This window comes from Ovis canadensis, chromosome 11, assembly GCF_042477335.2.
Source record: "Ovis canadensis isolate MfBH-ARS-UI-01 breed Bighorn chromosome 11, ARS-UI_OviCan_v2, whole genome shotgun sequence".
Taxonomy (NCBI): domain Eukaryota; kingdom Metazoa; phylum Chordata; class Mammalia; order Artiodactyla; family Bovidae; genus Ovis; species Ovis canadensis.
In genome coordinates this window covers 35,201,445-35,224,742 of record NC_091255.1, presented here as the reverse complement: position 1 = coordinate 35,224,742, position 23,298 = coordinate 35,201,445, and the positions used below count along the sequence as shown (strand labels likewise).

The window sequence follows — 23,298 nt, the reverse complement described above, 5'->3', positions numbered from 1 at the left end:
AAAATAGTAAGACAGACAGATTCTGGTTTTGGGGTAGATGCTCGAGCAGGTCCAGGGGGTCCTTCAAGTCCTGATCCGCCTTGCTCGTCAGGTCTCTCCACATGACCTTGTCATGGGTGGGATCGGCCCGTGCTGGCTCCCGGCAGATCCCCAGGTGGGCAACATCCCCTGGAGGAGGGCATGGCAACTCACTCCAGTATTCTTGCCTGGGAAACCCCACAGGCAGAGGAGCCTGGCGGTCTACAGTCCATGGGGACAAAGAGTTGGCCACCAGCGGAGCAGCTGACTCACACACACCCACCAGGGCAGGTGCAGCATCTAGTATCAGCAAGCAGCTCCACATGAGCCCGGGGAGACTGCACCAGGCCCACGGTCAGGAGATCAGTGTGACCCCAGGAAGGCTCTGCAGGACCGGTGCTCTGAGAGCTGCCTCTGGAAATGTCCCCTTGGCTGGCAGGGGCAGAGCGGTCCCAGGGGCCCTATAGCCCAGCCCAGGCTTTGTTCAACACTGCCTTCAGCCTTTTAAGAGGGACAATCACTGTGTGAGCTGAATACGGGGTGACCTCTTCAGACGAGCGAGGGAAGAACAGCTTGGCAACCTCAGCTTGACAGGATAAACTCTGCTAAACTCTCTCTCTACAAACATACCCGTCAGTGGGGAGGGAGCCTCATGGGCCCCTGCAGAGCATATCAAGTTGTGGGTGAGGCTGGCTTGGACTGCACTTTCAGCTCGGACAGGACCTCAGTGACCCGTGTCATGATACTCCCAGGGCCCCACAGAGATTCTGCCTCCGTGACTCATTCACTTGTCTTCACTCGTTCAGTGGTTGCCAAACCCCCACCTCAGACCAGGAATCCGAGACGGAGTTACTTCAGTGGACAGACTGAAATGAAACAGTCTCTGTTCTGATGGTGCTTACGTTCTATTGGGAGCAGACAAGGCCATATAAATTCGTATAGATCATATATGTCACACAGTGGTAAGTGCTAGAGTGGAGAGTAGGGAAGCAGGGGGAGGGCTGGGTGATGGGAGATGGGGACAGGTGGGATGGTTTTATTTAATTTTTTGGTTGCACCACATGGTATGCAGGATCTTAGTGCCCTGATCAGGGACTGAACCCACACTCCCTAGAGTGGAAGTGCAGCACTGGTCACTGGACTGCCAAGGGACTCCCTGGAGCGGTGACTTTACGAGGCATGTCCAAAGCCCCTCAGAACACGTCGGCTTTCTGCCTCGGTTAGGGGAGGCCAGAGCCTGAGACCTGCCTGGGGAGCTGTGCCTCTCCCTGGAGGTTGTGGCAGGAACCACGGGCTGGGTTGAGGAGTGCTGTCCCGAGAGATGGAACGGTGCAGAGGACAGAACAGGAGCGGGGCGGGGCAGGCAGTGGGCTGCACAGTGGACAATCCCTGGGTGGAGGGAGGTGGCATGGAGTATGCCCGCCCCAGGGCCCCCACTGCCCTATTTTCTCTCATCTCCTTCCTGGCAGAATCTCACTGTCCCTTTTTTTTCACCTCCCAACTATCCCTGAGATCCATCCCCACCAAGCTTCTGAGACTGCTTTGCCCAAACCTGCTGATGACTGAAAAGTCCCATGGGCTCTGATGTTTTCCCCCTCCTGTTTGAAGCTCTTCTCTCATTTTCTGGGAAATCACCCTCTCCAAGTTCCCTTCAAGGCTCCTCTTGCCCCTAAAATGTTGGTGTTCTGAGTTCCATGTGCAGCCCACTTTTTTCCCTCCAGTTGTGTCCCCAGAGTGACTTGCCCCCCAAATCTCTCAGCCCCCACCCCCCTCCTCAGCTGCAAACCCCACATATCCAGCTGCTGGCTATCCTAGAGGAACCCTTATTCAGAGTGTTCTGATTATTGCCAGATTGTGAATCCCTTTAGAGAAAGATCTTGAATAATGTACTATTGATTTCTCCAGTGCCTGCTACCCTGCTTAGTTCAGCTCAGTCACTCAGTTGTGTCCGACTCTTTGCAACCCCATGGACTGCAGCACACCAGACTTCCCTGTCCCTCACCAACTCCTGGAGCTTGCTCAAACTCATGTCCATCAAGTAGGTGATGCCATCCAACCATCTCACCCTCTATCGTCCCCTTCTCCTGTCTTTAATCTTTCCCAGCATCAGGGTCTTTTCTAGTAAGTCAGCTCTTCACATCAGGTGGCCAAAGTATTGCAGCTTCAGTATCAGTCCTTCCAAAGAATATTCAGGACTGATTTCCTTTAGGATTGACTGGTTTGATCTCCTTGCTGTCCAAGGGACTCTCAAGAGTCTTCTCCAATAGCACGGTACAAAAACATCAATTCTTCAGCGCTCAGACTTCTTTATAGTCCAACTTTCACATCCATACATGACTACTGGAAAAACCATAGCTTTGACTAGACGGACCTTTGCTGGCAAAGTAATGTCTCTGCTTTTAAATATGCTTTCTAGGTTGGTCATAGCTTTTCTTCCAAGGAGTAAGCGTCTTTTAATTTCATGGCTGCAGTCACCATCCTCAGTGATTTTGGAGCCCAAGAAAATAAAGTCTGTTTGCGTTATTTCCCCATCTATTCCCTGTGAAGTGATGGGCCTGGATGCCTTGATCTTTGTTTTTTTCAACGTTGAGTTTTAATCCAGCTTTTTCACTCTCCTTTCACTTTCATCAAGAGGCTCTTTAGTTCTTCTTGGCTTTCTGCCACAAGGGTAGTGTCATCTGCATATCTGAGGTTATGGGTATTTCTCCTGGCAATCTTGATTCCAGCTTGTGCTTCATCTAGCCTGGCATTTTGCATCATGTACTTTGCATATAAGTTAAATAAGCATAACATAAGGGTGACAATATACAGCCTTGACATACTCCTTTCCCAATTTGGAACCAGTCTGTGTCCAGTTCTGTTGCTTCTTGACCTGCATACAGATTTCTCAGGAGGCAGGTGTTAGGTAGTCTGGTATTCCCATCTCTTTAAGAATTTTCCAGTTTGTGGTGATCCACACAGTCAAAGGCTTTGGTGTAGTCATAAAGCAGTAGATGTTTTTCTGGAATTATTTTCCTTTTTTGATGATCCAACAGATGTTGGCAATTTGATCTCTGGCTCCTCTGCCTTTTCTAAATCCAGCTTGAACATCTGGAATTTCTTGGTTCATGTACTGTTGAAGCCTAGATTGGAGAATTTTGAGCATTACTTTGCTAACGTGTGAGATGGGTGCAGTTGTGCAGCAGTTTGACATTTTTTGGCATTGCTACCCTGCTTAACACCAATTTAATAACCTACCCTTTCTACCAGATATTGGAACATCTCATAAAGCCACAATAAATAAGCATGCACAGGGCGATCAATGGAATAGAACACAAGGTCAAGAAATAGACCCAAATAAAAACATACACGAATTCAGAATGTAACAAATGTGGCAAGACATTACTTTCACGTACCTCTTGGCCATCTGTATGTCTCCCTGGGAGAAATGTCTGTTTAGATCCTCTGCCCATTTTTTGATTGGGTTGGTTTGGGGTTTTTTTGTTTTTGATATTGAGCTACATTGAGTTGTTTGAATATTGTGAAGATTTATCCTTTGTCAGTTGTTTCGTTTGCAAATATTTTCTCCCATGGCAAGCGTTTTCTGTTTATGATTTCCTTTGCTGTGCAAAAGCTTTTAAGTTTCATTGGGTCCCACTGGTTTCTATTTCCATTACTCTAGGAGTCAGATCCAAAAAGATCTTGCTGTGATTTGTCAAAGATTGTTCTGCCTCTGCTTTTCTCAGTTTCACGGCAGCGGCCCCCAACCTTTTTGGCACCAGGGACCAGTTTTGTGGAAGACAGTTTTCCACGGACTTGGGGTGGGGAGCTGTTTCAGAATGATTCAAGCATATTACATTTATTGTGCCCTTTATTTCTGCTATTATTACATTGGCTCCACCTCAGATCATCAGGCATTAGATCCCGGAGGTTGGGGGGCCCGTTTTACAGTATCCGATGTTACATTTAGGTCTTTAATGCATTTGTGTGTGACACTAATGTTCTAGTTTCATTCTTTGACATCCAGCTGTCCAGTCTGCCCAGCACCACTTTTTGAAGAGAACTATCTTTTCTCCATTGTATATTCTTGCTTCCATTGTCATAGATTAACTGACTATAGGTGTGTGGGTTTATTTCCAGGCTTTCTATCCTTTTCCATTGATCCTGAGAGAGCTCCCATCAATGAACATTCCCTAGGGCCTCCACTACCCATGTCCTTATCCCCACAGTGAGCCACAGCCGACCCCCATCTCCCGAGGAGATCCTCCAAGACCCACAGGTAGGTCTTGCCCAGGATCCTATGGAGTTACAGCCTGTGCCCTGGGTTGCAGTGCACGTGAGAACTTGTGTGTTCCCTAAGTCCCGTGCAGCTGCTGCACTCAAGCCCTGCTGGCCTTCAAAGCCAAATGCTCCAGGGGTTCCTCCTCACAAAACCAGACCCCCAGGCTGGGGAGCCTGACATGGGGCTCAGAACTCTCCTGTGGGTCTGAGATGTATAATTATCTTCCAGTTTGTGGGTCATCCACCCGGCATACACACGATTTGGTGTCATGAAAGCACCCCGCCCACCATCTTGTTTTCTTCTTTGCATATACAGCATTGTTTTTAAGTTTGTCAATGGTTGTTCAACAGTGAGCAGTAATTTTGTTGTTTTCATGAAAGGAAGTAAGCTCCAGGCCTTCTATGCCATCATATCTCCTCCCTTCTGGGAGGTTAAGGGAGGGAGGGCATGAATATTTTTTAAACATCTACTTAATCTTCCACAAATCAGCTCAGATGTCACTTCTCAAAGAGGCTGTTCAGGATACATGCAGCTAGGAAGTCACTCCGTTTTCTGCACTTCCAAGGCACTTATGTTCACAGACTGAAAAAACCCATGAAACACCTACCTCAAGCCCCTAAGCCTCAAAACCGTCTCACATACACACCGCTGCATTGATGCTCACATAGGCACCCCAAGTCCTAGGATCTGTAGTCTCCCAATGCTCAAAGGGATCAGATCCTGGCTGGGAAACGTCCAAACCTCAAGAGCAGGTAGGAAGGCCGACAGTGAGTTTGTCAGATTCCTGCCAGGGGTACTGTCACTGCAAGGACCAGGCCTAGAATGCATCATCCATACCCATGGTGGATGCCCCTGTTAATTTAGGATGCCCCAGGTTCCAATTCACAGGAGCCCCTGACTAAACTCTGTACCTTATCATAACTTTCTAAACTTCTATCACTCAGCCTGCACTTTTAGACCAAGGCAGTGTGTGTGCTATAACAGGTTCACTCACTAGGATACTCAGTCCCATACATCCCATCACAGCACCCCCCAGACTAACAGAAGCAGGGCTGCTTGCTTCTCCAGGCAACCGAGCACACGCTTAGTGTAGCAGGAGCAGCGGGCCAATGCACTCAACTTCTGACACTGGCTTGCAGAGCGACCCCTGTAGGTCAATGGCTCCTCTATGGACAGCGGGGCTCACAGGCTGCCTGGGAAACACTGTGGGTACAGGCCAAGCCCAGCAGACACCTGGGCTTCTGCCTGGGGACAGCCTGGTGGCAAAAGGCAGCAGCAGCCGTTGCTATCGAAGGATGTGAATTTATTGGAAAAGAAGAGGGGGAAGTGGGGTGGGCTAGGAGTCAGGCTCTGAGGCAGGGGGCGGCTTCTCGTCGTCCGGGGGGCAGTCAATGAAGTCGGCCAGCATGGCAGCAGTGTCACCCTGCTCCTTCCAGGGACAAACAAAAAGTTCAGAACAGTTGCAGACACAGACCAGGTCAGGACGCATGTCGCTCCCGCCCCTCCTCCCCGCTGGGCCCCCTCACCTTTTCCGGGGGGAGAGCTGCCGCCTCTACCTCCATCTCTTCCACCGCAGATGCCTCTGGGGGGGGTGATAGCTTGTCACCCCCACCCTCAGCCCCCTCTTCCAGCAGAGTTGGTGGCCCAGAGGGCTCCTCCTCCACAAGCTCCTGAGGCGGTGGCCCTGCAGGGGGGCTCCCCCCTTCCCTCTCCACCTCCCCCTGGGAGGGGAGCACCTCGGGGGCCAGCATGGGGGCCACCTCAGGCCCAGGCGCCTCCTCGGTCCCCGGCTCCTCCACTTCCAACAGCAGCCCGGGTTCCAGTCCTGGCTCTGGAGGCCCCTTGGGAGACTCGGCAGGGGGCAGCACCGGAGGCAGGCTCGGGGGCGCAGGCCCTCCTTCCACCTCCCCACCTGCCGGGCCGAACTCCACCTCTTCCAGCTCTTCCAGCTCCTCGTCTTCCTCCTCGTCCTCCTCATCCTCCAGCTCACCTTCCTCCTCCTCAAACTCCTCCTCAAACTCTTCTTCCTCCTCTTCCTCCTCCTCAAAGTACTCTTCCTCCTCCTCGTCCTCCTCAAAATCCTCCTCCTCGTCCTCCTCTTCGTCTTCCTCCTCCTCCTCCTCCTCTTCCTCCTCCTCCTCATCACTGCTGTTGATGTTAATAACCGTCAGGTCTTCTTCCAGGGCTGGGGGGCCTCCCCCACCAGGCGTCCCTTCCGGCACCAGCTGGGGTGGCGGCAGCGTCACCGGGCCGGGAACAGGAGGCGGGGGAGGGGGCGGGAGCGGCCCCGGGGCTGCAGGCAGCTCTTCTGGCTCATCCTTGGCTGGCACGGGAGGGGAAGCTGCAGGTGGCCCAGCAGGGGCGACTGGAGGGGGTGTGGTGCCTGAGGGGGGCGGGGGTGGGGGCGGCAGCCCCTCAGGCACAATCACCACACTGTCATCAGAGTCGCTCTCCAAGGAGATTTCCACGTCTGACGCCTCCTCCTTGTCATAGTGGACAAAGGCCGGTCTGGGCACTCGCCCCCCAAAAGTCTCATCTGGGGGGACGGTAGGTGGGGGACTGCCACTAGGGGCCAGGACAGGGTCCTCACTGGAGCCTGCCCGGTGGTTTTCAGGGCCAGGAAGGAGCCGGGGGGGTAGAGACACCAGGCCTGGCACAGACAGGCCCAAGTGGTTGGCTGTGGCTGGAGGTCCAGGGCGTGCAGTGGGCAAGGGGCCCGCCGGGGGCATGGGGCCTGCAGAAGGCATCGGGCCCGCTGAGGGCAGGGGGCCCGGGGCATGGAAGGCTGGAGCCCTGAAGGGAGCTGGAGCCTCGGGAGGCGGGACTGGGGCCGGGGCAGGGCAGGTGGGGCCCACAGACTGCAAGGGAGGAACTCGGGGGTGAGTCAGAGCCGCACAGGTCACCAGCGCTTCTGAGCAGAAAGAGGAGACCTGGGGGAAGAAGGGGGCGAGAAAGGATCAGGACACGGGCTGTCACGGTACTGGGCGGGGAACACAGTGGTGGACACGCGGCCCGTGCAGCAGTTACCTCCAGGCTGTCCTCCTGCTGGCCCATGGAGAAGGCCCGCAGCGCACAGGCGAGGGGCGGTGGGCAGCGAGGAGAGGGGGCCAGCAGCAGGGCCAGCAGCAGGCGGTAGAGCTCCCGGCGGCAGTGGGAGCTGGTGTACGGGGAGCTGCAGAGCGCCTCACCCTGCTGAACACCCATGACCAGGGGGAGCACCAGCTCGTGCAGTCGCTGGAAGGACAGAGCACACACCTGGAGATACCGCCAGATGACCCGCCGTCCTCCAGGGCCTGCACCCAGGTCCAAATGAACCCCCACCAGTACCCCTTCCAGTGGGGACCAGGCTCCCCTCACCCTGTGAGTCTCCTCCTTGATGAGAGGCCCGCACATCAGGATGGTCCGGCTGAGGCCTGGGGAAGGAGATGAGTGTGAGAGGCTGACATGATGGGCGGCCCAGGGGAGCGCCCGCTCTGGCCGGCCCACCTCGGGCAAGTCACGTGACTCCTGTTTTCGTAACTATAAAATGGGGCTCATGAGTGGACCTCTACTACATAAAGCTGTGAACGTTATGTAATTCAGATGGAGATACATTATAAATGTGCATTTATACATGGGAGCACTGACGCTGCCCCACACAGGAGGCTGGAGGGCAGTGCACACGTGGACCCCAATGGAAAGTCACTTCTGCTTCCAGCAGCAGGCCTGGGGCGTGCAAGCTCCGCAGGGCAGGGGTCTCATCCTCTTCCTCCCCTGCCCTCCAGGACACACGAGCACTCACCATGGACAAAGGATGTGCGAAGACGACACCTGAGACCCGGAGGGGCGGGTCAACACCAGCACCCCATCCAACAGCAGGACCCAAGGTCCCACCTGCAGCCCTGGGGGGAGCGCAGCCCTTCGGCAGGCTCTTAGCTGGCTCTGCGTGTTTCCTACCCCCTCCACCAGGACACCCAGTCCCTCCAGGTGTCCCCAGACCCTCCCAGCCCCGAGGTGCAGGGCACAGTCCTCACCCACCTCTCAGCGCAGCTGCACACACGTCGCTGTTGGCATTGCTGTCCCCTTTCCGGTGGCTGGGCGGAGCGATGGCCTCCCCCACGTCCAGCTTCAGCTTCTTGGGGGCACTGGGCTTCCCAGTCTGCAAACCCGCGTCAGGGCTCCCCCGGGGGCTGCGCAGCTGGCGGGGGAGGGAACACAGATCACACACCAGCCAGCAGGAAGGCAGAATGGTCGGGAGGCTGGATCGGGTGAGGACTAGGGGTGCTGGGAGGCCTCTCTCACCCTGAGGGCGTCTGCCGGCGGGGAGATGTCGCTGAGCAGGTGGGAGAGGAGGGCTTCCCCCGAGGCGCCCCCCTGCAGCACCCCCGCTGAGGCCCCGCACACCTGCACCCAGAGCTCCAGGACGGCGTATACTTTGGTCCGCACGGTGCTGCAGGGAGCACAGAGGGTGCCTATGAGAGGGAGGCCACGTCCCCATTCCCAGCCCGGCAGCACCGAGTCACCACCACCACCCCCTCCTCTTTACTCCCTTCCTGGATGGTCACCTGTAGGGCCTCTCCTGGCCCGGTCCGAGGTTCTCCCTCCCAATGCTCCAGGCACTGAGGACCTGGGGAAGCAGGCGGCTGATCAGGGCCCCGAAGCGCAAGAGCCGTGCTCCACACCTGGGGGCAAAGACAGAATGGTGACCCCTGCTCCCAGCACGTCCCAAAGCCTGCACCACTTCCTCTCGCCCCACTCACGCGAGGATGAGCGCCGAGAGCAGGTCCAGGGCTTCAAGGTGGAGAGAAGGCAGCAGCAGCAACCGCAGGGGACCATCTCCCAGCAGACTCTGTGCAAAAAAACCAGCAAATACGGAGTGGAGGAAGAGAGAGAGACTGCGAGTTTGGAAGCAGAGACAGGGTGGAGGTGAAAGCCTGCATACACACAAGGAAGGAAGCCGCCCCGGCCCAGCTCCTCCGACAGGATGAAATCACCGCCCTCAACAGAGTGGGGAAGGAGCCGAACCCCTCGGCGGTGACTCAGTGGACACCCAGCTCACTGTCGGCTGGGGAAGCACCTGCTCCAAGCGCTCCCGCGGCACGGGAGCCCATCCACGCTGGCAGGCGCGGGGCAGGAGCGTAGGCGTAAGAGCAGCTGGACGGGTCAGGACCACGCGCTGTGGGAGCCCCTGCCTGCCTGCCCGGCTGCCAAGGGTCCCTGGAAGGGGCCGCCAGCAGGGCCGGCTCCACTCACAACATTCTTGGCGCTGACGCTGAGGGTCCGGCAGATGAGATCCAAGATGTCCTGCACGGGGACGGACACGGGCGCCCCGAACTCGGAGCTGGAGAGGATCAGCAGGGAGACCCTCAGTGCGGGGTCCCCAGTGTGGTTCTCCGCCTCCCTCCTCACTCCCTCACTCACCTGAGCATGAGCCCCAGGCAGCGGGCCAGCCCCGAAAACCTCTGCCGAAGCCGGAGAAGGCTGTGGGCGTCCGCGTCTTCTGAGGGGGACAGCAACGTTTCTGCCCCAGGGCTCTCATACTGCATGGGCGCTAGACAGACACAGCCACCTTTACTCTTCAGCCCTGCATCCATTTAGGTGGAGGACCCACCCATATTCTACCTACTGGCTTTTGCCTAGAAATCAGCGGCCCCACTTCTCTGGACCAGTCCCCTGGTCCCCTCACTGCTCCCCGGGGCTCCCTCACCCCTTGCCCAAGAGCGTCAGCCAGGCGGGCCCTACCCGCTTCCGCGCCCTCGTATAGGCCCCCGAGCAGGCTGTGCAGAGAGGCCAGCAGGCTGCGCAGCTCCTGCTCCCAGCTGTCCGTGTGCTTCAGGCCCTGGGAGAAGCCGGCCCCCAGAGACGGCAGCCGGGAGTAACACTCGCAGGCCAACTGCCAGAGAGAGGGGGCACCCGATCAGGTGACAATCAGCCCAGCTGTGGATCCCAACCCCACCAGCGTCCAGGAAGATGGAGGTCAGTGCGCTCGGAGGGGAGATGCAATGGAAGGAGAGGCAGAAGCCCCTACTGGTATGTACTGCGCATTGACAGGGAGGGGAATGAGAATGCAGAGAAAAGCGGCAATAGAAAACAGAGGTGGGGGAAGCACCAGCTCAGAGCCCAGGCTCCCCGCTGTCTCCCTCCTTCTCCTTACCTGCTGGAGTTGAGGGCTCAAGGCATCCACCCGCGAGAGGAAAAACGAGGCCAGCTTGCCCTGGATCATGGGGAGAGAGAGCAGGAGGCTGGGGAGTCAGCTTCCAGGGCCAGAGACAGAGCCCCGGCCATCCCAGCAGCAGGGTCCAGGCCCAGGATCTCAGGCCCTTCTCTTTCCTGCAGATGAGGAAGCAGCGCACCCTCAGGGGTGCTGTGCCTAGGGGCAGACGCCCCTGTCCTCAGCCTCCCTGCTCTGGGGCTGTGTCCCACAGACCACGGGGCCCCTCCTCCAATGTTTGCAGAGTGACAGCACCCTCAGGCCAAAAGGACACAGCACTGAACAGCAGGCGCCTCCAACCCCAGCTGCCTGCCAGCTCAGACCAGGAGCACAGGGCCCCGGCTGGGAGCGGTGAGAGTAGCACGAAGTCGACAAGAGAAGGGAAGGCAGACCAGCAAGACAGGCGCAGTGAGCTGAGAGCAGTGACTGATCAGTCACCAGGACCCGCCTGCTGCCGGGCAGCACCCATGAGGCAACATGTAACTGGGGCCCCACGTATCTGGGGGCAGAATCAAAGGGACCTGTGAACATGGACGGGAAGTTTTTTTTTTAAATCATTTTCACTTGCCTGTAAATAAAATGTAAATTTTTCTTTCAACTAGAAATGGAGACAAAAAGCCACAGTAGTATTAGCAGTCCCTTTGTCACCAGCAGAGATCATTCACTTTCACTTCACATTACAGCTGTCAACAGGCATCTCACTCACGGGCATCACTATCATGAAACTTCAGGACTCATCAGACCTGCTGCTGGATTCTGTTACTTGATATGTTAACAAAGATGTGCATTCTATCACACTCTCCCTGCAATTCCATGTATTTTACTAATTGAAAAACACCCGGAGAAGAGATCCATGGCACAAAAAGAACACTAAAGCAGAAAAAGATTTCCACCTTCAGTGGGTGTAGCAGGAAGACAAATGTATGAAAAGTCATGACCTGGAACCAAAGATGGCGGCTCTGGAGGGACTGAGCTCGGAGGCAGGACTTAGCCGGGCTTGGGAGAAATTGGAGGAGCCAGGTAAGGAGACGGGGGAGCCAACACAGTGAGGAGAGCGAGTCTCCCACGGGGCCCATGGAGAAGCAGGCTGGGCCTTAAATCCCAGGCGAGTGTGTATGGACCCCACCGGGGTCAAAAGTCAACTTCCAGAAAACAAGGCAGACAGCAAGGGAAAGCAGGTGCAGAGCCCATCAGAGTGAATCAGGAGCCCTCCAGGGCTCCCTCCCTGCTGCTGCCCTGGTTTCCCAGGGTCCAGAGCAGGACTCTCAGTGGGAGAGAGACAGCACTGTGATGGCTGATCCCAGGATAGAAGGCCTAGAACGACCGGGACAGCACTTTCACGTCTGGTGGGGCAGGGCTCTGAACACTTCAAACCAAAAGCAGCAACCACCCTCTGGGTTCCTGACCAGCTTCTCCAGGGATGTTATTTCTTAAGAGTCGCCAAAGCCTTATCCACACTGGTGCTCAGCCCTTTGGACCAACTTCCTGCTTACTCTTTCCCTGAGACCCAGGAAACCAGGTTGCTGAGGCCAACAGAGGTCTGCTTATGTGACTGCAGTCAAGCAGAGTGCAGGGACACAGCCCTGATCACACAGTTCCACCTGAAATGACCTGCAGTGCAAACCAAAATAATGGCTCACTTGGGACATTTCATCAGGAACGAAAGCATGTGTGCGTACATGGTGTCCCTCAAGACGGGGGTGAGTTTTCCCACTCATTCCAGAACAAATAATCAATGTGTTGAGGAGGAGGAGAGGTGAAGCCTGGACAGACTGACTTCATGGACCCAGAATGCTGAGATGCCTCATTTGGGAGGAGTCCTGAACTTGGAGACAGCAGCTGCCCTGGGAGCTTCTAGGGGGTGGAACAGAGAGCAGATACACACTCTAGCTATCCACTTCCCAAGCACTGGTCTGCAAGATGTTCCAGTAGAAACTGCCCCTGGTGCATCTGTGCACGAAAGACTCATGTCTGCCACACTGGCAACAGACAAAGCCAAACTCCTACCAGAGGGCATTCTCCGGACGACGCTGTGTCCTCAGAGAAGTACAGGCTTACACACGCTGCAACAGCGTGAGTTCTGTCGCTCAGTTTGCAGAGGGCACTCAAAAGGCCATGCCTTCAAAAATGCCATCTGACAAGAGGCTGTGAGTTCTAGATCACTTCTCCTGACCACTCACAATGAAAATTAAAGGCCCTGGCTTCCCTGGTGGCTCAGTGGTAAAGAATCCATCTGCCAAGGCAGGAAACTTGGGTTCGATCCCTGGGTCGGGAAGATCCCTTGGAGAATGAAATGGAAACCCACTCCAATGTTCTTGCCTGGAAAACCTATGGACAGAGGAGCCTGGTGGGCTACAGTCCACAGGTTGCAAAGGAGTCAGACACGACTGAGTGACTCAACAACAACAAGCAGAGGACTCACAGACAGTCTAGTACGACTATTCAAATCCTGATCCTACAGGTAACACTCAGTTCTCCTTCCACTTTCTGTGGGGGATGCAGAGAGACACTGATGCTGCTGCTAAGTCGCTTCAGCCGTGTGCGACCCCACAGACGGCAGCCCACCAGGCTCCTCTGTCCCTGGGATTCTCCATGCAAGAATACTGGAGTGGGTCGCCATTTCCTTCTCCAGCAAGGAAACACAGATAACCCCAAACCAAGCTCAACAGAAACAGGCTTATGCAGTAAAATCTCACAAACTGTCACCAGTAAGAGTCAAAGACACAGAGGTAGCCTGTGTAATTTGAGAAGTTAATTTACAGTTTTAGAAGATGGGCAGTTTTTACTAAACTTAGTAAACTCTAGTGAAAAACAAAACAAATTCAGTAAAATCCCTGAGTTACTCCAAATGCCTTGACAAAGTACTGCCCTGCTAACCAAAGATTCTATCACCTGCCAGGAGTGGCATTCCTGTGAAAACAAAACATCAATAAGGACATGACCCCACGTTCCCTGAGAAATACCATGTGCTCTGGGGCTTTTCAAATACTGCAAGTAACCAGTCAGTAAAGCCTCAGTAAGGACACTCCCAGACCATAGCACAGGTGCCCATGACACGCTCACAATCCTTCCCATGCCCCCAACGATGGAGCAGAGCTGCCATCAGTGTAGAAGCCTAGCTGCCAATCCTGTCCACATTCTTAAAACCACCTGTGGAGCTCAGTTTGGTGAAAAAAAAAAAAAAACCAGGCTTGAAGGGCAAGCAATTCCTGCTCACACCCTGGTTTGACAACTACAGATACATAGGCTTGGGTTAGTCAAACCATTCTGGGCCCATCTCCTGTTTCATTTGGTGACAGCAACTCCACAGAATTACTGTAAAATGAGATGACACATGGCAGACACACAGCAGACAGCCTGGCATGTAGTGGATACCAGCCCCCTTTCTGTTTCTTTTTACTTTTTTGACTTGGTCATAGAACTATGTGATTTGACTTTCAAGAAAAGCTGAATGGCAAACTCCCCCTTAACTAGCAATACCGAGTATAGTAATACAAATTACTGTGATTAATCACATGAGTTACACAAAAATGTTATTAATTTGCCACTAATTGCAGTTCTCCACAGACCTGTGCTTCCATCTGAGATAACCCAGTGGTTTGGCGAGCAATGGTGAGTATACCAAAGCAAGAGAGAGCGTCTAATCAGGAGAGGAACACCTATTTGTTCTTAGGTACGAGTTGGCATCAGAATTATTCTGCAGACAACAAGTGTACCAATTCCAGAGGCCCTTTAACTGTTACTGCTTTGGCCAAATCGGATGACCATTTGTATTTGTTTTTGTTATCTCCTTAAAAATAAAACTCTAATTCTTTCACTGGCCTCCTTCCTCCTGCCCTGACCCACGTCCACCCTGCCTATTTGACCAAGCATGGCCCTGCTGCTCAGTGCCCCCCCTCACACAGTCAACAGGAGAGGAAAGCGCTGGGGAGGCTAACGGAGGGAAAATATAAGGCAGGAAGGCTTCCTGGAGGCAGTTACAGAGTGTTGGGAACAGAGTAACCAGGACAGTAGGAAAACGGGCAGAGCGCCCAAGAGGCGCAGAGAGGGCCAGGCAGAGAGGAGGCCAGGGAGAGCCTGGGCTGGCCTCAGACCTCAGGCAAGTTATCTAATTTCGGTGTCTTCACCTGTGAGAGTCAATGAGAATGCATTTAAAGCTACGAGGTGAGGGCTTCCCTGGTGGCTCAGTGGTGAAGAATCTGCCTGCCAATGCAAGAGACACAGGTTTGATCCCTACACTGGGAAGACCCCACAGGCCACGGAATGGCTAGGCCTGTCTGTTCTCAGAACCTGGGAGCCCAAACTACTGAGCCCACGTGCCACAGCTACTGAAGACCAAACACCCTACAGCCCGTGCTCCACAGCAAGAGAAGCCACTGCAATGAGAAGCCTGTGCACAGCAATGAAGACCCAGCACAGCCTAAAAGGAATGAATGAAATCATTAGAAAACGAATTAGAGCTGTGGAGACAGACGCTTATAAATCTCAACAATGGAACCTGAAGTAAGACAGAGACCGTGTTGGTAGGAAGAGGAGTTTCTATGAACACTTACTTTGAGAGACCCACACGCTCGAGGAAAATGGGTCATACATGCCTTCATTCCTTCTAGCGCGGAGAGCTCGCACTGTGGGAAGAACAGATGGTCAGGAAGAGCCCAGCCCCCCAGAACCCATCCATCTCCACCCCACCACCCCTCAGGGTCTCTTCTCCTTACACTTTTTTTCAGCCCCTCCCTCTTCGCACTTCTTCAATCCCATTCCCCAATCACTTCCCATCAAGTTCTCTAATCCAGTGGGTGTGAATGAGAGCAAGCACTGGAGGGGCCCAGGGTCAAGGGAGCTGAGAGGCGGCTCACCTCCGGTCTGAGGCCCAGCAGGGAGGTGAGGAGGCCGGGGAGGTGGTTCATGGAGATGTCCCGGAAGACTGCAGGAAGCTGGGCCGCGTAGCGGAGTAGGTCCTTCAGCACGGTCACAGCCAGCTCCATGGTAGGGGGCGGGTCCTGGGACTAAACAGCACAACAGCCCATGCTCCCACCTAGCCCTCAAGGTCACCAAGAGGAGGAGGAGCGACCTGCATGACAACGTGCAGCTTCCGACAAACTCCACAGCGACCGCCCCATTCCTGTCAAATCCCCTGGGGACAAGTGTATCAGCGACACGGAGCAACCAAGTCACACATTCATCCAGAGAAAGGATGTGTGTGCACACTTTAGTATTGTGGTGTCGCGGTCCTAGGAATGTTCGGCAGGGGGCGGGGCGGGGGGGGCGGGCAGGGGAATAATGAAGCCATACCTTAACAATCTCACTAAACAATCTCAAGAGTTTCTTGCTGCTCCCACACTGCAATCCCCTGCTAGGATGGAGAGGAGCACTTCCCAGCCCAAAGTCTCAGCCACAACAGAGCTACCCATCTCACTAAGCTTGCATGTGGCTGGCTCAAACCTACCCTGAACTCATGCAGGATAAATGGTTTGAAATCTGAGGACTTTTCCTAACAAATTAATATATACCTAAGGAAAAAGCGTTCAGTGCATTACCTCCTGCTAGACCAGTGGCCACATGTCAATGAAACAAACCAGAATCCTTGTGAGAAATCAGACTCGGTGGGTCTACCAGCCACAAATGGGCCTCAACACCATCTGGCACTCCTACTGCGTCTCTCACTGGTTAGCTCCCTCTGCTGCTCAGCTCTTCTCAGGCACCGTCACTTCTGTGTAACCTGACCTACGATTTCAGAGAAGCCTGCACTCCAAAGATGGGAACTCTCTTAGCTTCCCACCACCAAACTGAAAACTCCATCTCAGTCCTCCATCTGAGGACAATTCCCCCCACCCCTTCCTCTCAGAACCACCTCACACTGTTAACTAGCCCCTGTCTCCAGCCCCCTGAAAAGGATTCCTCTTGCTGGCATTTGTGCCTGCTCCCATCCTAAACATCTCTCCCACCCTGAAAATCCTTGCCTGAGCCTGTACTCCATGTGCCCGATTTCAGGTGTTACCAAGCTTCCCTGCCCTACCACTGAAGCCAGAGGTCTTGACAGGACTGTCTCATCTTCCGCAATCCCATGCCTTTTCCTGCTCACTGCTCACCCCAGGCTTCAGTGTCCACTGCTCCGCTTTCTGCTGCCATTCTGGGTCAGTTCTAATCCTGTCTCCACACAGTGGCCAGAGTGGCATTTCCAAATGAAAATTTGCTCACATCACTACCACCACCAACACCACCTCCTTCCCCCTGCTCAAAACCTTCCATGAATCCCTGCTGTTCCAAATATAAACGCCCAGCTTCTTAATATGCCTGCACCACCACCCACGGCCTAGGCCCCATCTACCTACGTCCCGAGTTGCATCTCAGCAACCCCTGCCACACCCACTTGCTTACAATTCTTCAAATGAGTCAAATGCCTTTTCGCTCAAGGCTTTTGCACACGTAGAACACTTTGAAAGCTTTCTCAGCCCAATGTACTCCTACTCATCAGAGCAGAAAAGCCCTCCCTGAACCACTGATCCTGATCGCTATACGCACACCACCCTGGTCTGGCTCAGTCTCTCGTTAACATGCTTTCAGAGAACTATATATATATTTTTTACCTCCAGAGCATCTACCACAGTTTAGTTCTTCACACTCACTGTATAATTATTCTCTTCCACTAGAACACAGGTCAGCAAACTCTGGTCTGTGGGTGCCTGTTTTTGCACAGCCCACAGGCTAAGAATGGTTATTACATTTTTTAAAGGGTTGTAAAACAAACCAACAGAGAAACACTCAGCAACAGAAACCATGGGAATTTCTGGCTGTCCAGTGGAAGGACTGCTCACTTCTGCTGTAGGGGGCTCAGGTTTGACCCCAAGTCAGGGAACTAAGATCTCACAGCCTATGCAGCACAGCCAAAAAAAAAAAAACCAACCAGAAACCATATATGGTTTGTAAAACCTACATTTTACTATCTGGAAACACCTACAAAGGTTCCCAACCCCTGCAGGAGACTCTAAACACCATGAAAGCAGGGTCCAACTGCATCTCCCTACCATCTCTCCAGAACTCAGCACACAGCCTGCCATGTGTGCCCAGAACACACTTGTGGAAAAACTAAGTGGGGATGTCATCAAAGGATGTAAAAGTAAAAACAAATTTAAATCTTAAAAGAGGAAGAGATCCATGGCTGATTCATGTCGACATATGGCAAAAACCACCATAATACTGTAAAGTAATTAGCATCCAATTAAAATAAATTAATTAATTTTTTAAAAAAAGAGGAAGAGAGAAGTAGAAAAAAAAATTGGGGAATTCTCTGGCAGTCCAGTGTTTAGGACTCTGAGCTTTCACCGCCGAGGGTGTGGGTTCAGTCCCTGCCTGGGGAACTAAGATTCCCGTGAGCCACATGGTGCACAGCCAAAAAAATAAAAATAATTTGAACAAATAAATTCTAAAAATCCAACACCTGGAGAAAGGAGCTTCAGAGATGTCACTCATTAGAAGAGCTCACAAGGAAGTGAAACAGTCAGAGGTCACAGTGAGCGTGTGTAAGGTCAGGTGAATTAAAATAACCCAGTGGATAAAAATAACAAAATCTTTAAAAGCATGTATCTATTTGTAGCTTATCCTGCTAGAAAGAAACTGCCCTCGGAACTCAAAGTCTCCCCCACAAAGATGTCAAGCTGCGTCTGAATAGAGACCAGGTAGTGGCTGGGGCGGAGGTGGGGAGTGGCAGGCGGTAGACTCACCTGCAAGATCTGCTGGATGCTTCGAAGCCAGGAGACACAGTGCTGCTGGAACATCTCTGTGGGGCTCTCCCCCACCAGCAGCGACAGCAGACAAAGGCCCTCAAACCTGGTAAGACAGAGGTGAGTGATGACACAGGAGAGGTGGCTAGACTGCAGAGAAAGCATTCAACGCCCTCTTACTCTCACTGGCCAGAGTGAAACCTGACTCCAGATCCACAGCCACTTCTCATTCCCGAGATACTCGAGGACTTGGAGTGAGGCATGGGCAGCAAGGGAAGGGGACAGAAGGCAGGGCGAGGGACTCTTGGAAGCCACACAAGTGAGCTCGTGAAAAGAATCAAACTCTCCACCCTGGGCATGGAGAAACCTCCTGGCTCCACGGGGTGGTGATGATGGATGGACAGATAGATGGCCCTCTTCCTAAAGAAACATGCCCCCTGGAGAAAAAACACGGCTGGAGACTTACCGAGTTTTGATAGAACCGAGACGAGCATTACTGAGACCCACCAACGCCCCAACAGCAGAAAGGTTCTGGAGGAAAGAAAACAGTCAGGAACAGGATGCTAAAGACATAGGATTTCTCTAAGCCCGTCCCTGCCCCAGCCCTTCCAGAGCCTGTTCTAAGTCACACCTCCAGTGAAGCCCCGAGACCATTCCCTTCGACACCTTCAGCCTCTGCCCTATTTTCAGTAGGGGGCACACAGCAGCCTGTCCCGTGGGCTTTCCTCAAGTCACATCTCACCAGGCCGCTCCCACTGCCCACCCAGCAAATCAGGGCTACGCAGAGGGCTAGTCAGTCTGACTCAGCCCGTCGGCCAGACTTCAAAGACAGGCTCCTACTCCTGTGTCTCCCGGGACAGTGTTGAGCTCAAAGGGGCATCCCTAAATGCGCACTGACTGGACAAGGAACTCACAACCCCTCACTCCTTCACTCCAAATCCTCCTCCTGGTCTGGCTTCCTTCAAGCTGCTAATGCCAACACAGACAAGTCAGCCGGAACTTCCTTCCCGCACATTATGGGAGCCCTGAAAGAGGTCCCCTCTTCAGGGCCCCCACAAGTAACCTCTCCACCCTCTGAAGGGCCAGCCTCCTCTGAGGGCCTGCTATCTTCCTAACCGTCGTTATCTTCATTCTCTCAACAAACACATCTTATACACTGAGTCAGATGAAGGAATCCAGAGCTGAGTAAAAGAAATAATGTCCCTGGTTCTCATGAAGGGCAAGTGTTGATTCACTTAACAATATTTATTTACCTATTTTATGTGAGACATTGCTTGAGGTGCTAGTGAGCTTATACTCTAGTTGCTAAGAGGAAAATAAAGTCGACTGAGGAAGGAAAGGAAAGCCTGGAACAGGGCAGGCAGACGGCACTTCATGTGGTGCAGGACCGGGGCCTTCCGTCAGGAGGCCACCTGAGTAGAGGAAAGTTGAGAGCAAGATGTACTGATATACTCACAAGCACTGATGGGAATAGAAAATGGTGTAGCCACTTCAGAAAACAGTCAAGCAGCTCCTCAAAGGTTAAACATCTTTTACGTATGACCCAACAATTCCACTCTGAAGTATATGCCCAAGAGAAACGAAAACACATATTCTCATCAGAACTCATACATGGGGCTTCCCTGGTGGCTCAATGGTAAAGAAACCACCTGCCAGGGCAGGGGACACAGGTTCAATCCCTGATCCAGGAAGATCACACATGTCTCGGAGCAACTAAGCCCATGTGCCAAAAGTATTGAGCCTGCGTTTTAAAGCCCAGAAACAGCGACTACCGAAGCCCACCCACCCTAGAGTCTGTGTTCTGCAACAAAAGAAACCCCTGCAAGGAGAAGCTTGCACACCCTAACTCAAGAGTAGCCCCTGCTTTCTGGAACTAAAAAGAAAGCCCACACAGCAAAGACCTAGCACAGCCAAAAATAAATAAATAAATAATTTTAAAAAAAAAAGAACTTGTACATGAACATTCACAGCAGCATTACTCGTAACAGCCAGAAAATGGAAAAAACCCAAATGTCCATCAACCATGATTGGATAAACAAAATGAAGTATATCGACACAATGGAATATTACTTGGTCATAAAAAGGAATGAAGTTCTGAGACAGGAATGAACCTTAAAAACATTATGCTAAGGGAAAGAAGTCAGACCCCAAAAGCCACATGTTCTATGATTCACATCTATGAAATGGTCAGAGTAGGCCTTTTCTATAGGTTTCTATAGGAAAAAAAAAAAAGTAGATTTGCAGTTGCCTAGGGCTGAAGGGCCAGAGAAGGCAATAGCAACCCACCACAGTACTCTTGCTTGGAAAATCCCATGGGTGGAGGAGCCTGGTAGGCTGCAGTCCATGGGGTTGCGAAGAGTTGGACACAACTCAGTGACTTCACTTTCATGCACTGGAGAAGGACATGGCAACCCTCTCCAGTATTCTTGCCTGGAGAATCCCAGGGACAGTAGAGCCTGGTGGGCTGCCGTCTATGGGGTCGCACAGAGTCGGACACGACTGAAGCGACTTAGCAGCAGCAGCAGGGCTGAAGGGCAGAGAGGTGTTTGGTGGGGGGAAACAGGGAGCAACTACCTTTAATGGACAAGTGGGTGAAAGGGTAACAAGACACAAAAATATATAATCTTCCCACAGGAATAAATCATAACTTCATAATGAAGATACATGGCAACTATCACCTTAAACCATAATCAAATTTAACACCACCAGTAATGGGACAAAGAGACATTATGTGCTGCCTGATAAAATGTAACAGGAATGTCACATATCATTTCTGCAGTATTCCTGCCAAAAATCATCAGAAAACAGCAGACGAACCAACCTGAGGGACATCCTATAAAATAACTAAAATTCTAAATGTTAAGATCGTAAGAAATGTTTCTCTTACTAAAGAGGACACATTTGGCACAACTGAAAAAACTGGAATAAGATTGTATCAACGTTGATTTTCTGAGTTTCATGATGGAATGTGGTCAGGTAAGGGAATGTTATTTTTAAGGAAATAGAAGGGCATCCAATCTCCAACTTCCTCCTTTATGGTCCTAGAAAAAAATATGCACAGAGAATGATAAAACAAACATGCATTTAAAATGTTGACATTCAAGGGATCTGGGTGAAGTGTATATTCCCTCAAATTCTCTATAAATCGCAAGTCATTTTCAAAGCAATTTTTTTTTTTTAAAGAAAAGAATGGGAGAAAGTACAAGTACAAACAACTCTTCTGAGGAGTTTTGCCATAAAGAGAAGTAAAGAAATGGGGCAGGAGCTGGAGGGGGACTTTTGTAAAAGCAGTTTTGAGCTATACGCTGATGAAAACAACCTAACAAAGGGAAAAGCTGATGATGAAGAAGTGAACTTGCCTAAGTGGAGAGGGGATAGACGTCGTGTACAAGCAGAGGCCTGGCCTTAGTACGGGCATGGACCAGCTCACCCCTAATAATGGCAGGGACAGCCGAGCACAGGGCACAGACAACGGTAAGCTGGCAGATGTGGTGGCAGCACCTATGCAAATTCCCATCCCGCTGTTCTTTTCTCAGTGAAACAGGAAGTGACATCATCAGCTAAGCGTGAGGATGGAGAGAAGTCATCAGAGGTTGCAGAGGAAAGAAATGTAACAGGACTGCTAGACAACAGCAAGAGTTTACTTGAGATGATGGTGGCCTTGAATTTAAAATGAGACCAGCCAATCAGGATATGTGCTCTTTTTCAGCTACACTGAGCTGTGCAGTGCAGGCACCAAATAAACAGAGTTGGATTTAACACAGTTGGGGTGTTGTGAGGCAAGTACAATGAAGGGAGAAGGGCAAGGACAACGGAATTTAAACAGGGTGAGAAGAGAGAACATGGCAGATAATAAATTATTTAAAATAGTGATAAACACTACAAAATAATCAAAACAGAACAATGTGACAGAAAATGATGGAAATAAGAAGGACCACCATATGCTCAGTGCTCAGGAATGACTCCTCTGAAATGGTGGCAGGGAAGCTGGGACCTAAACAGGCAACTCACTTCCCCAGGAGATTCCCAGCAGGGTGAAGGATGTGAGGAGCCGTGGCCTCAGCTGCTGCAGAAATAAGGTCGGCCTCAGTGGCTGAAGTCTAGTGAAGACAGGCCAGGAGTCATGTGAAAGGAGGTCAACAGGTTTGGTGCAGTAAGTAACTGCATGGTTTTAAGCAGGACAATGCTATAATCTTGGCGACATTTTTAAAAAGATCATTGGCTACTGGCTAGAGAATGGGACAATACAAAGGCCCAGGGATACAAGGTGGAACCAGACACTCTATCCTTTGAAGTATGTGCAATTGTAAGGGAAACGAGATGTGGGATGTGCTTTAAAATGCTCCAAGGGAAGGGGAGGTTGGAGGCAGAGCTGGGAAAGTGAATGAAACAAGATGAGCAAAATGTTCGCTGTTAGATCTGGGTGACAGAGACAGCAAAGGTAGGGGTGATTCAAGATACAATTTTCTTGAACTTCTACGGTGGTCCAGTGATTAAGAATCTGCCAATCAATGTAGGGGACATGGGTTCGATCCCTGCTCCGGCAAGATTTCACATGCCCCGACGTGCCACAGGGCAACTAAGCCCGTGTGCCACAACTACTAAAGCCAGTGAGCTCTAGAGCCCATGCTCCGCAATAAAAGAAGCCTGCTCATCACAACCAGAGAGTAGTCTGTTTGCCATAGCTAGAGAAAGCACGAACGCAGCAACAAAGACCCAGAGAAGACCCAGTGAAGCCAAAAATAATTAAGTTTTTAAAACACGGTTTTCTCTATTTTTGTGTCATCTGAAATTTTCCATAAATTGTTTAAATTAATTTATTTTTTAATTGAAGGACAACTGCTTTACAGAATTTTGTTTTCTGTCAAACCTCAACATGAATCAGCCGTAGCTATTACATATATCCCGTCCCTTTTGAACTTCGTAAGAAAAGCTGACAAGGGAGTGAAACAGTCAAGAGGTAACAGTGAGTGACACTCCCTCCCATCTCCCTCCTCACCCCACTCCTCCAGGTAGATTCCGGGCCTGGGTTGAGTTTCCTGAGCCTTGCGGCAAATTCCCGTTGGCTATCTATTTTACATACGGTAATGTAAGTTTCCATACATCTC

At 52.0% G+C, this 23,298-nt stretch overlaps 1 protein-coding gene across 4 annotated transcripts in view; it reads right to left on the bottom strand.

The window, feature by feature from the left end:
- Positions 1–5,565: 5,565 nt before the first annotated feature.
- Positions 5,566–23,298, bottom strand: part of PELP1 (proline, glutamate and leucine rich protein 1) — a 48,324-nt gene continuing 30,591 nt past the window's right edge. For 2 of the 4 annotated variants that reach the window (XM_069603273.1, XM_069603275.1), the window contains exons 2-17: positions 18,657–18,721; positions 18,191–18,296; positions 15,326–15,475; positions 15,023–15,094; positions 10,413–10,472; positions 10,001–10,151; positions 9,680–9,809; positions 9,512–9,599; positions 9,019–9,107; positions 8,824–8,940; positions 8,561–8,708; positions 8,297–8,456; positions 7,637–7,692; positions 7,307–7,513; positions 5,806–7,209; positions 5,566–5,708 (exon numbers count right to left, since the gene is read on the bottom strand). In XM_069603273.1, the coding sequence (XP_069459374.1) occupies positions 5,616–5,708; positions 5,806–7,209; positions 7,307–7,513; positions 7,637–7,692; positions 8,297–8,456; positions 8,561–8,708; positions 8,824–8,940; positions 9,019–9,107; positions 9,512–9,599; positions 9,680–9,809; positions 10,001–10,151; positions 10,413–10,472; positions 15,023–15,094; positions 15,326–15,475; positions 18,191–18,296; positions 18,657–18,721 (3,096 nt within the window). In that variant the 3' untranslated portion in view covers positions 5,566–5,615. The remainder of the gene's footprint in view (positions 5,709–5,805; positions 7,210–7,306; positions 7,514–7,636; positions 7,693–8,296; positions 8,457–8,560; positions 8,709–8,823; positions 8,941–9,018; positions 9,108–9,511; positions 9,600–9,679; positions 9,810–10,000; positions 10,152–10,412; positions 10,473–15,022; positions 15,095–15,325; positions 15,476–18,190; positions 18,297–18,656; positions 18,722–23,298) is intronic. The other 2 variants (XM_069603272.1, XM_069603274.1) reach the window with 1 other exon arrangement.